The following is a 13,380-nucleotide window of genomic DNA, read 5'->3' as shown; positions in this document are numbered from 1 at the left end:
ATGCTCATCGCATACTTCGATCTTCGAGCCTTGTACTCCATCGTCGGGCTCAAGCTCCGTTCATTCTGAACTCGGGCTCGAAGCGACTCTTCGAGGCCATAAAATCGGGCATACCTGATTTTGACTGTATAAATATAGTCCCCGCATTTCTTAGAAAAAAGTGATAAGAAATGTTTTGATCCTCGATCCTCTTATGCCTCGATCGTGACGTCCACTTCATGATGTCAGCGACAAAAGTGATTGAAAGGTCACGTCGGCATAGCTCCCAAGGTCATTAATTGAAAGCAGTTGATGGTCAGCCATTGGCTTCCCAAACCGTTGAAGCGGCCACTATAAAATAGGTCAATTCCACAACTTTTACAATCTTTACTTCTCAAACTTTTCCCAAAACCTCACTAGTTTCTTCATCTTCTCTGAGTCTATCCTTTCATTAATTTGTTCTTCTTGCAGCATCAACTTCTCCTCTTCCTTTGAGTTTCTCAATAACAATGGCTAGAACATCTAAAATAACTCCTCAGAAAGAAAAAGCCTCATCATCATCGCGTCCGACTGGTGATGAGCGACGGTGCCACCTCGTATCGAAGAGTGCATTCCCGGGCCATGCGAGCTATTTTCCGATTTCAAAATCGATAAACCTGCATCGGTTCCAGGCCGATGCGAGCCCATGTCTCGATATATTTTCTTGATAACTGAAGATGATCTTGAGCGGGTAAAAAAGGATTGTAATTGGGAGGATAAGAATGTCATGATTCCTTCCCCCGAAGAGGACATCACCACTCATGTGGAAGGGTACTTAAGCGTGTATACTTATCCTTTCACACTGGGTCTCATAGATCCAGCACTGGGTCCTGTAGACCTAGACATTCTCGATTTTTGTCACCAATATCCGGTGACGCTTGGCCAGATCTACCATTCTTTCTGGCGCATCATCAATTTGCCTAGGTATTTCTCGGGCACGGGTGAGGGGATGTCATTTACCCTTGACCACCTGATCAAGCTATACAACCCTCACCTTTATCGAGGCGATCTGATAAAGCTCCAGCATCGATCCTCAAAGTCGCTATTCTCTAGCATCGATGAGGACAAAGACCGAGGATGGATGAGTCGGTTGGTCCGAATCAAGACTTCCAATTTAATTATTGCTGAAAGGATGCCATTCCCCAAGGAATGGAACTCGAAACGTAAGTACAAACTTATCGACGATGATTACTGCTCTACTTTCCCTATTCTTCGTCGATCTAATTCCTTTTCGATGATGCAGCTGCCCCTTGGTTTCCTGGTGCGATTCCGGACCTCGAAGGTTGGGTTCGACAACTGGCTTCCACTTCTTCACACGCAGAACCTGTTGGCGTGATCTGGCCAAGGATCGGTGGGAAGCTAAAAACCATGGTGAGCTCTTTTGTTTATATATTGGTATTTCTCTATAAAATACGTACTTTCCCCTTATGCACGACTTAGAGACACTGTTTCTATGAGGCCTCCTCCGCCCAGTGAAGAGGATATCCCGAAGCTAACCAAGGAGAAGAAAAAAAGGGCTTTGCCAACAAGTTCCCCGAAGCCCAAGAAAAATAAAGCTCGAAAGCCTAGGGCCGATCCTGCAGTCTTATCTGCAGAAGCGATCCAACACCTTCGGGATAACGAGGAAGTGGGAGACAATGCTGACTGCCCGTTGGTAGCTCAAAAGAGGGGGGGCAGTGAAGCTTTGAAGGCCGCTGAACTAACGGTAGATGATGCGGTTCAATCTCGAACCGAAGAAATCTCGGAGGCGAGCTTGAGCAAAGTCCCCGATCCATCGGGCAGTAAAAGTGCTCCTAGCCTTGGAGGACATCCGACGGGCGAGCCCGAAGATCCTAGTTTCGAGGCCTTCAAAGAGAGGAGAATGTCCCAAGTGAATCACTTGGGATAATTAACATAGATGAATCCTCGCCTGGCTCTATGTTTTCTGAAGGGCAGTTCCGAGATGCCTGGGCCATGAAGACTCCTGATGTGGGGACGAACCATGAAGGGAATGATATTTTTCGGGAATGCTTTGTGGGGTCGAAGATAGCCCCGACCCAGACACCTCGTTTATTTTCGACGAGGCTCAACGTTTTCTGAAATAAGTAAGTTTCTGTCTTCATAATTATGTACGTGCTTTATTCTTGTTTTTCTGAGTTTGACTTCTTTTCTTTGTATGAAGGCTATTATTTTCATCGACAAGCATTTTCTAAATCTTGAGCTGAGCTTGCCCGTTGCGAGGCCGAAATCAAGAAGCTTGTGGAAGAGAGGGACGGCCTCAAACTTCTTTATGTTTAAAAAGAGGAGGTGACCAGGGACCTTCGAACCGATTTAACGAAGGCTCATCGAGAACAGACTGAGCTCATTGAGTAGGTAATGAATCTTTTTGGGAATTAGTTATGTGTTTATTTGACTTAGTGACTAACGCTTCGACTTTGTATGCCCACCAGAAGGGCGAATTGGCGAAGCAACTTCGAGAGGAGATCAAGGCGAAAGAGGCTGAGACCCTGGGTGGAAGCAACATATGGATTGTCTCACCTCGGATAAAGACACGCTTCAGGCCCAGCTGACTTCGATCGAACATCAGCTTCAAAATGTAAGGGGGAAAGCTTGGCTCGGAGCCAAAAGATTGAGGAGCTTGAAGCTAAATGAGCCGTCGAACTTGCAAAGGCTAAATCTGAGATGGAGGCGTTTATGGAGTCTTATCGAGCTGACGCCGAGGCTTCCAACATTCGGGCACAGGAAATATCTATTGCTGGTGAAGTCAAATTATTGTGTGCTGTCAATCACGCCAGGCGACAATCTTGGAGAGAGACTCTCTAGGAGGTGCACGCTCGTGGCTTTGACCTCTCAGTTGATATTGAAAAGGCAAAAACTTTGGAGGACGAGGCTACCGCTTTACTCTCTAATGATGAAGACTCCGCTAGTGGCTCCAAGAGCGGAGGAGATGAGGATGAAGTCCCCGAGGAGGAGGTTCTCGAAGACGTGGCTACCAAAGATGCGACTCCCAAAGTAGACTAGGCCCTTAGGATTTTGTTTTTCATTTTTGTGTAAGGTCCCTTGTGGGCATTGTAAATACCTTTCATGTATATAAAGAACTCCTTTTCTTTCCATATCCGATTTGTTGTAAAGTCTGCTTCATTTTTATTTTGCGAAAGTTTTGATGTTATAACTTCAATAGTCGATTGAGCACCAGCTCGGACACAGAATAAAATAAACCCTTAGGTTTTTTTAGTAATCAATGGGAAATCTTTGAACTTATAATAGAATACCTCTTAAGATTTTTTGATGAATCCTCGAGCTATGCTTAAGTTGATTTGATGCAAGCTCGGGATGGTTGAACCCTTAGGTTCGAGTTGAGTGAGAACAAGGTCTCGAACTCTATGTATTTTGGCCCTTAGGTTCTTTTAGGTTGGGCCAATATGGCCTTTGAAAGATGGCTATTATTTTCCTTTTTCGGCTTAAAATACTTGGTAAAAATTTCTTTATGCCTTGACATGCATTTTTTATCCATTTGGTTTTTTGAGGGTTTAGTCTCGAACGGAACCTTTTTGTTTTTTGTGCCTTAGTACACGTTTGTATTTGAATAATTTGATACCTCTTAAGGTTTATCAAGGGCTGATTTTATCGAAGCCCTTTAATCAATTTGCCGAGGTTAGCCTTTATTAATCGGGTTTTTTAGAATTCGAAGGCTTGTTTTTATTGCGAAATTCGGACGTCACCGAGCCGCATTATTTTGGCCGTAGACTTTTATATGGTCGTAGCCTTAGGGTGTGTCTCTTGAACTTATTTCCTGATAACATTTTGAACTTGTCCCAAATGTTAGTCCCCGAGTATGAGGGCCTTGGCCTTTGCATCGAAGGTTGCCTCTTTGAGGTCTTATAAATTCGAGTTTAAACAACTTGAATGTGTTGACCGTCGATGACAGTCCCCGAGTATTTGAGGTGTATTTGCGTTTTGGCCCTTGATCCGTTTCTCGCAGAATCACAAGTATGAAGCTCATATAGTAGATTTTGTTTTGGGGAAACAAAGTGTCTAATATAGAAAGAATGCTTCTTTGAATAACTCATACATGCGTACGTGTTTTGCCATCGGGGCTCGACTATTCTATATGGACACGGTTCATCTGACCGTTTGGCCCATTACAAGGTTTTTCCTATCGAGGCTCTCTTTGGCGTGAAGTATTTTTTTCGAAAATATAACCTCCGAGGGTGATGCCTCCCAGTATATGAGGTTGATGGAAAAGAAGCCTTGGATACTATTGAATTCTCCTTAGGTAGCACATAGTTGTTGCCTTGTTAAAAACCTCATCGGAAAAACCCATTTGGGATAAAACCTGATCTAAGGGAAAAAGAGTGTAACGCGTGCTTTAAAAAAAACCTAAGGTCTTCGTGTAGAAGGGTGCTTTCATGTCTTCGATCGAACATCTTCAACGAGTTAGTCTTAAATACAAATGGAGAAAAGGAGAAGGTCATAGCTTTTAATACCGTTTGAGTAGTGATACATTCCAATTGTTTGGCAATTGTTCGCCTTCCATCGTGCCAAGTTTGTAAGATCCTTATCGATAACTCCTATGACTCGGTACGGTCCTTCCCAATTTGAGCCTAGTTTCCCTTCATTCGGGTCTCGAGTATAGAGGGTGACTTTCCGTAGAACTAAGTCCCCGATTCCGAAGTGTCGAAGGTTGGTCCTTCTATTATAATATCTCTCAATTATTTGCTTTTGCGCGGCCATCCAAACAAGTGCAGCTTCTCGTTTTCATCTAATATCTCGAGGCTAGTATTTATAGCCTCGTGATTTGATTCCTCCGATGCATGTCGAAATCTGGTGCTGGGTTCCCCGACCTTGAACAGAATCAAGGCCTCAGAGACATATACTAAGGAGAACGAGGTTGTTCCCGTGCTAGACTTCAATGTCGTTTGATATGCCCAAAGAACCTTGGGAAGAACTTCTCTCCATTTCCCTTTAGCGTCGTTCAACCTTTTCTTCAAGTTTTGAATGATAGTCTTGTTTGTCGATTCGGCCTACCTTTTTCCGCTCGGATGATATGGCGTTGATAAATCCTTTTTATTTTGTGTGCTTTGAGGAACTTCGTTACCTTGTTGCTAATGAATTGCTTGCCGTTGTCACATATGATTTCGGTAGGTATTCTGAATCGACACACGATATGGTCCTAGATGAAGTCAATAACTTCTTTTTCTCTGACCTTCTCAAAGGCCCATGCTTCCACCCATTTAGTAAAGTAGTCAGTCATAAACAAAATGAATTTAGCTTTACCTGGGGCCATTGGTAGAGGGACGACGATGTCCATTCCCTATTTCATGAAAGGCCACGAGGACAGGACTGAGTGAAGTTACTCACCAGACTGATGAATCATCGGTGCAAACCTTTGACATTTTATCACATTTTCTAACAAACTCCTTAGTGTCTTTTTTCATGCTATCCCAATAATACCCCGCTCTAATAGTTTTACGAATCAAAGACTCGGCGCCGGAGTGATTCCCACAAGTGCCTTCGTGGATTTCTCGTAGAACATAATCGGTGTCCTCCGGCCCTAAACATACCGCCAATGGTCCATCAAACGTCCTCATGTATAATGTTCCATCTTCATCCAATGTAAACCTGGCAGCCTTGGTTCGTAGAGCCCTCGACTCTTTATGATCCGATGTGATCTTTCCATTTTTCAAATATTCGATATATTTATTCTTTTAATCCCAAGTCAAACTTGAAGAATTTATCTTGGCATGACCCTCTTCGGCCATAGATCTCGATAATTGGGCAACAGTCCCCGGGATAATATCATCTTCTTTAACTGATGACCCCAAGTTTGCAAGTGCATCGACCTTACTATTTTGTTCTCGAGGAACATGATCTAGAGTCCACTCCTTGAAGCGGTGCAAGGTTACCTATAGCTTTTCCAAATATCTTTGCATCCTATCCTCTCGAACTTCGAAGCTTTTGTTTACTTGGTTCACCACCAACAGAGAATCACACTTGGCTTCAATGACTTTTTCCATCAAGCTTTTATCTAGTTCGAGACCTACAATCATGGCCTCATACTCGGCCTCATTATTAGTCAACCTGAAGTTTTAATGATTGTCTAATAGTGTTACCTGTAGTTTGGCTTCAAAATGATGCCAATCTCGAACCCTTTCACATTTGAGGCACCGTCCGTGAAGAGGATCCATATCCCTGATGATGTACCTAATTTTAGCAAAAGTTCTTTCTCCACTTCGAGTACGAGGGTTGGTGTAAAATCGGCCATGAAGTCAGATAAGATTTGAGACTTGATGGTCGTTCAGGATTGATATTCGATATCGTACCTGCCAAGTTCAACGGCCCATTTGGCCAATCGACCTGATAACTCGGGCTTATGAAAAACATTTCGGAGAGCATAAGCGGATAACACACATATTGGGTGACACTGGAAATATGGCTTTAGCTTTCTAGATGCGCTTACTATTGCAAGTGCTAATTTTTCTAAGTGTAGATATCTAGTTTCAACATCTCCTAAAGTCCGACTTACGTAATAGACAGGGAACTGCGTACCTTGCTCTTCTCAAACTAGTACACCACTTACCGCTATCTCGGATACTGCCAAATATTAGTAAAGCTTTTCATCTACCTTCAGAGTGTGAAAAAGAGGTGGGCTCGATAAGTATCGTTTCAATTCCTCCAATGCTTGCTGGCATTCTGGGGTCCATGCGAAATTATTTTTCTTTTTGAGTAAGGAAAAGAACCCGTGGCTTCGATCTGATGACCTCAAAATGAATCAGCCTAAGGTGTCTATCCATCCTGTTAGCCTTTGTACGACTTTCACACTATCCACAAAAGTGATATCCTCGATGGCCTTGATCTTGTCGGGGTTGATCTAGATTCCCCAATTTGATACCATGAAGCCGAGGAACTTGCCCGAACCGGCCCCAAAGGCACATTTTTTAGGGTTAAGCTTCATTTTGTACTTTCTCAAGATTTTGAATGTTTCCTACAAATGAGTTAAATGGTCCTCTGCGCGCAGGGACTTAACCAACATATCGTCAATGTAAACTTCCATTGATTTACCTATCTGTCCTCGAATATTTTGTTAACTAGGCGTTAGTATGCAACTCCAGCATTTTTTTAGCCTGAAGGGCATTACATTGTAGTAACAGTATGTTCCAAACTTAGTGATAAATGAGTTCTTCTCCTAGGCCTCCAGGTTCATCTGAATTTGACTGTACCCGGAGTAAGCATCGAGAAAGGTAAGGATCTCGTGGCAAGCCGTGGCATCGATCATGCGATCGATGTTAGGCAGTGGAAAGGAGTCTTTAGGGCATGCCTTTTTTAAATACTTATAATTTATGCACATTCTAAGTTTGTTCATTTTTTTAGGGACTATAACTACTTTGGCTAACCATTCGGGGTATTTTACCTCCCGAATGGACCCTATTTTAAGAAGTTTAGTTACCTCATCCTTTATGAATGCATGTTTCACCTCGGACTGAGGCCTTCTTTTTTGCTTTACTGGTTTGAACTTGGGATCGAGGCTTAGACGGTGTGTTGTTATTTCCGGTGGGATCCCTATCATGTCTAAATGGGACAAAGTACAACAATCTATGTTATCGATACGAAATTGAACGAGTTTTTTTCCTGAGTTCGGGGGTTAATCCCGTTCCCAGGTATACCTTTCTCTCGAATATATGCTCGATCAGTATGACCTGTTCCAGCTCCTCGACCGTTGACTTGGTTACATCTGACTCTTCAGTAACAACAAAAGTTCGAGGAGTAAGGAAATCCTCTTCTTCTTCTTTGATTACCTGTTTCTCCTATTCGGTCGAGGCTGTGGATGGTGGTTGCTATTTGGCCGTCTTCTTATCTTTGGTGATCAATTTTTTCGAGGTTGGAGGCACTGGTATCGTGTCACCTCATCAACATCAAACATTTACTTTGCACCATGTTGTTCCTCGTAAACTATTTTCACGCCATCCATTGTTGGGAATTTCATCATCTGATGAAGGGTCGATGGTATTGCCCTTATATTGTGGATCCATGGCCTCCTGAGTAATGCATTATATCTCATGTTGCCTTCAACGACATGGAATTTTGTATCTTGGATGGTCTCGACCACGTTCACTGGTAGGATTATCTCCCTATTCGTTGTTTCACTTGCCATGTTGAAGCTGTTTAGGACTCTAGATGCAGGTATAATTTGGTCATGTAGGCCGAGCTGCTCTACGACCATTGATCTGACTATATTTGCTGAGCTACCTGGATCCACTAGAACACGTTTAACTTGAATTTTATTTAACAAAATAGAAATTACCGGGGCGTCATTGTGTGGCTGAGAAATGCCTTCCGCTTCCTCGTCATTGAACGATAGGATGCCCCTCGGGCACATAACTCCGCATCCATTTTTCTCTGGTAATCGACACCTTGGTACGTTTGAATATAGGCCCTTGGGGAACATCGACCCCGCCAACGATCATATGAATTACATGTTGCGGCTCTTCTTGCTCATTCTTTCTGTTGGCGTCTCTTTCTCTGAAGTGATTCTTAGCTCGATCACTGAGAAACTCTTGAAGATGACTCTCGTTGAACACTCGAGCTACCTCCTCCCTCAGTTGTCTGCAGCCTTCAGTCCTATGGCCATGTGTGCCATGATATTTACACATCAAGTTTGGATTTCTTTGAGAAGGATTGGTTTGTATAGGTATAGGCCACCTTGTGTCTTTGATCCTTCCGATAGCTGATATGATCCCCGATGCATCGACACTAAAATTATATTCTGATAACTGAGGTGCTTCTGCGGGGTCAGTATGTTTATCAAAACCATTCTTACTCATAAGTCCCCGAGAATTTGCCCTCGATCATTTCTTTGGTCATTCCGAGGAGGATTGTGCCCCGAGCCATTGTTTCTTTGATCTGCGACATATGGCTGGTATCGTTCTCTGTTTGATCTTGGTTACTTGTCGGTATCCCTCGGGGCCTTAACTACCAATCTATTTGGATGAACTGAACCCTAGGGGGCTCCCAGCTGGTCGTCCTCGACCCTGATCTTCGATTGGTAACGATTATGTGCATCTGCCCAAGCACATCTAGATACTCGATCAGATTTTTCTTCAACTGTCGTGACGCGATCGAACTCCACTCGTTCAACCCCTGTGTAAAAGCTTGCACGACCCAATCGTCTGAGACCGGTGGTAATTCCATTCGCTCCATTTGAAATCGAGATATGAACACCCTTATCAATTCATCACCCCTCCGTCTTATCTTAAAAACGTTCGATTTCCTTGTCGCAACCTTTATGGCCCTGGCACATAGCAAACGAATCGATAGAATTCGGTGGTAAGTTGTGATACCAGATCATTGCTCCTTTTGACAAAGTTTCCCCAAACCTTTTCAACAAAGCCGACTCGATATCGTCATCATTTAAGTCGTTTCCTTTAATCCCGCATGTGCACGAGGTGATATGTTCATTAGGATCACTCGTCCCGTTGTACTCAGGTATATATGGCATACGTAACTTCTTGGGAATGGGCTTCCGATCCGCACTCGGAGGGAATGACTTTTGTACGAATTTTTTGGCATCCAAACCTTTTAAGATCTGGGGTGCCCCCGGTATTTGATCAACACGGGAGTTATACGTCTCCATTTTTTTGTCATTATCCTCAATCTTTTTCTCCCCTGACCCGATTCTTTTGTTGAGCTCCTCGAGCATCCTCATAATCGTCGGATCAGTCCCCCGAGCCATTACCGTTCGATCTTTCTGGCACCAGCTTAGTTCGGCGAGTAATTTCTGGTTCAACCACACTTGGAGTTTTGTGCTGACTTTGAAGTTGAGCGATAGCGACCTGTTGAGCTTGTAGCATCTCGAATATTACTTGGAGGCTAACTCTCCCATCTCGTATACCCTATGTTCCTTGGCCACCAGATCGGACTTCCTTGTGTACACTACCTCCAGGGTCTGTGCCTAAGTACATTAAAAGCAATGTGCCAACTAACGTTGACTGGTTCTACAATCGACACTCCCCCAGGATTAATTGGTGGCACACCGTCTCCCTGAGCAACTACATTATTTTTTTCCCCATGAAATCCAAGACCATCATCGCCATGTACATATGCATTTTGTGAGTTTGACATGTTTTAACCTGAGAACAAATATTCTTGACAAGAACAAGTGTGAAAATAACGTGTGTTATCAGAATCAGTACTGAAATAATCACTATTATCTTTGGCCCCACGGTGGGCGCCAAACTGTTTACCTCGAAATACAAGTAACAATTAAACTTGTTTTGTGGTCTTAAAGATACGTGATTTAATCCAATACTAACTAATAACCAAGAAATCAAACGTGTAAATTAAAGAAGCAGGTTGAATCAAACCAGTGCTCAAGCAAGTCTTGACCTAGAGCTATGATGGCCTCAAGGTTGGTCAATAAGAACAGTAAAATAAGGACAAGAAAGTTGAGAGACAATTCTAATAAGTAATGAACAAGAAAGTAAGAGTGTATATTCTTTCGCCAATGATTGATGATGGTTACAAATGATTGAGATCTCCTTTATATAGTAAGGGAACCCTAAATAAGTTACATTTCTATTCTTAGTAAGGAATCTTATTGGGGCAGCTGTCTAACCGCCTAGTACAAAATCCGTACAAATTCGTACAAATCTGTTTTAAGGATGTTGCGGGAATCTTGTTCTTTCTGTTACAAACCCATAACGGCACCATCTCGGGGTTGGTCATACTCGGCCTCGGTGATCATCGCGTACTTCGATCTTCGAGCCTTGTACTTCGTCGTCGGATTCGAGTGAACCGAGCTCGAAGCGACTCTTTGAGACCATAAAATCGGGCATACCTAATTTTGACCGTATACAATACTCCAAAATAGAAGTAATGTAATGGTGTGGGAACAATTCAGATAAGGGGAAGTAACAAAAGACGGAAGAAAATACTTATGCGCGGAATATAGGTACATAACAATACAGCAGCATCTAGCAACATAAAAATCATACTTTACGTTGCAAACATAGAGTAATAAGCTGGCTAATAATAAGTGCCAGAATATACTAGTAGTAAAAACTAAATACAGACAACAAAATAAAATTCACTGATAGTGAAAGCAGCTCGCTCAGCGCTTCCTATTTGCTGGCTCCTTATGGGCATTGAAATAAACAGTGGCAACAGGGACGCCGAGATCAAGCTGATGCGCAAACGCCCGAGTGCAGAAATGAGACCTAGCTAGTGGCGGCTGCAAAATTCCCGGCATTGGCGCCTTCTGTCGGAAAAGTACCAGTATGTACCTGTGAATCCCCACCGGCGGACGTGGCCCCACATACCCCAATACCTCCTTCCCTGCAATTTATACCCATTCAAAATTATTTGGAGTGTTAATTAATTACCTGCATTGAATTATACATGTCTCAATTTTAACTTTATTTTAGCACTCACAGTAAAAGGGGAAGTGAGAAATGGTGTTGACGCGTGTCAGAAAAAATGCTTACTAGGCCAACTCCGGCTTACATCTAGCTGTACTTCCTGAGCCAGCACTAATCAATGTGTGAATTGAGACAAAGGAAAAGAATTTGGACTTTAGAGGTTTATTCTTTTAATCTTTACGATAACTCTCTCTTCTTTTCGTCTTGTTCCTTTATGTGTAAAGGAAAAGAGTGTTATAATTCGGGCCTGACCAAAATTCAGAAAAAGATGCTCGATTTCTTCAATATGAAAGACTGCAGAATTGCGTGTGATAAAGAAATAGACTTTGACCGCATTCAACCTTAAAACCAGCTCACTAGCTAGTTAAGTATTATATTGCCCAAGACCATGTTAAGGAGATCAATTTATAATTTTCCCATCCAATGTGGGATTCAACCGTGCGTGAGATCGTGCTTAATTCGATTGATTTTTGTTTGCATGGAATTTAAACACTATAAACTTTAATTGGCTGCTTCATTTTTTGAGAGTAAGCCAAGTAACCGTGAATGTTTTCTGATTTTGGAAATGCTTGAAATTAAATGATTAATTTACCTCGAGCGACGTTACTGCACCCTGGTATGTCTGTCACGATCCTGAAGCAATCCGAAATTACGTGAGAGGTGGTAAACGTATAAAGAAAAATAGTCAACAAAAGGAGAAAGGAAAAAAAAATTTAGGTGAAATTGCTTGGAAAAAATACTGACCAATGCACCCACTCTCGCATATTTGGTTCACTCGGACTGGGAGCATCTGGATCCGTCATAACCTACACCATCAATCGCCATGCATGCGTTAACATATGTTTCCTCTGTTTGAAGTATTTTGATTGATCACGAAATTTAATAATAAATAAATATTTTTATGTATTTTTCAAAATTTTCTTAGAGTCTCTGATTTAAAAAAATATATACATGTGATTATATATAAGCACATGCTATTAAACATAAACAAAAAGTTCAAAGCTAAACATTCTTAAATATTAAAAATACCATTTTTTCCTATAGACGAATTAAAAATAAGTGTCACATAAAATAAAGCAGGCGACGACGAACCAGAGTGTAAAGGTCAGCAGCATGGCCACCCACGGTGATTTTTGGAGGATCAGCCGCAATAGAGGGTTTGATATCGCAACCATTTGTAACATGTTTGTTGCCAAAGTGCACAGACATAGTGACACTGGGCACGAACATGTCCACTACATCCCCAATTACTCTTCCAACCACCAACGGATCAACTTTTGCAGCCATTAAAATGGAAATATATGTTTGTTGGGAAGCAAAAATGGATATAACACTAATTTGAGGTACTGGGTTTAAATAGCAGCATGAAGGAAAAGACAGCCTTAAGGGATTTTGTGCAACCTACGTTGTGAACATGCATAGGGCAATAGAAAAAACAAGGCAACACGTGTCATGTGATTCCTCTGCTCTGAAACTAAAATCCATAAAAATTTCTTAATAAGGTCTTGACACGCGTTGTTACTACGAGGAAAATCTGCCATCGGTTACAGAAGAAAAAAGAGTACTATAATGGAAATGGATTCAACACTGTGCTTAAGATAAGGAGATGAAACAATTGAAAGGCGATATTTAATGGAGTTGTCCATGTTTTACATGCATGTATTTCAACTTTTCCTTTTGTTTTAATTTTCTTATCTTGTACTGCTTCTGTCTTGCTTTTAGTTTGTTGTTTCCCCAGAATTCCCATACCCCTACGAACACCCAAAGTTCGCAAGGATTCCCTCATTAAAGTGAACGTTAAGATCGTCAGTCATAACTTCTTTCACAAACGTAAAAAAGATACTACACTTGATTCTCTTTTTCTGAGCACTCAATTCGAGTTGAAGTACTCGTTTCTCATTCTTTAGCAACTATTCTAATAACGAACTACCTTAGCGTATTTATACAACAAGGACTTCATTTATATGCT

General features: G+C 42.0%; 1 protein-coding gene across 1 annotated transcript; it reads right to left on the bottom strand.

The window, feature by feature from the left end:
- Positions 1-11,104: 11,104 nt before the first annotated feature.
- LOC104210681 (protein MOTHER of FT and TFL1) lies at positions 11,105-12,698 on the bottom strand. The gene is made up of 4 exons (XM_009759628.2): positions 12,504-12,698; positions 12,156-12,217; positions 12,004-12,044; positions 11,105-11,328 (listed from the first exon to the last, which is right to left on the bottom strand). Exons 1-4 carry the CDS (start codon positions 12,696-12,698, stop codon positions 11,105-11,107), a joined length of 522 nt encoding a protein of 173 aa, XP_009757930.1.
- Positions 12,699-13,380: the final 682 nt, after the last annotated feature.

The sequence above is a fragment of the Nicotiana sylvestris genome, chromosome 3 (genome assembly GCF_000393655.2).
Source record: "Nicotiana sylvestris chromosome 3, ASM39365v2, whole genome shotgun sequence".
NCBI lineage: Eukaryota > Viridiplantae > Streptophyta > Magnoliopsida > Solanales > Solanaceae > Nicotiana > Nicotiana sylvestris.
The sequence above is the reverse complement of the archived record's forward strand: the minus strand, read 5'-3'. Positions and strand labels throughout refer to the sequence as shown.

Coding starts and splice junctions, on each gene's coding strand:
- LOC104210681 (XM_009759628.2), bottom strand. CDS start 12,698: ATGGCTGCAAAAGTTGATCCGTTGGTGGTTGGAAGAGTAATTGGGGAT. Junction 12,218..12,503: donor CTGCTGACCTTTACACTCTG/GTTCGTCGTCGC, acceptor TTGATGGTGTAG/GTTATGACGGATCCAGATGC. Junction 11,329..12,003: donor GTGCAGTAACGTCGCTCGAG/GTAAATTAATCA, acceptor TATAAATTGCAG/GGAAGGAGGTATTGGGGTAT.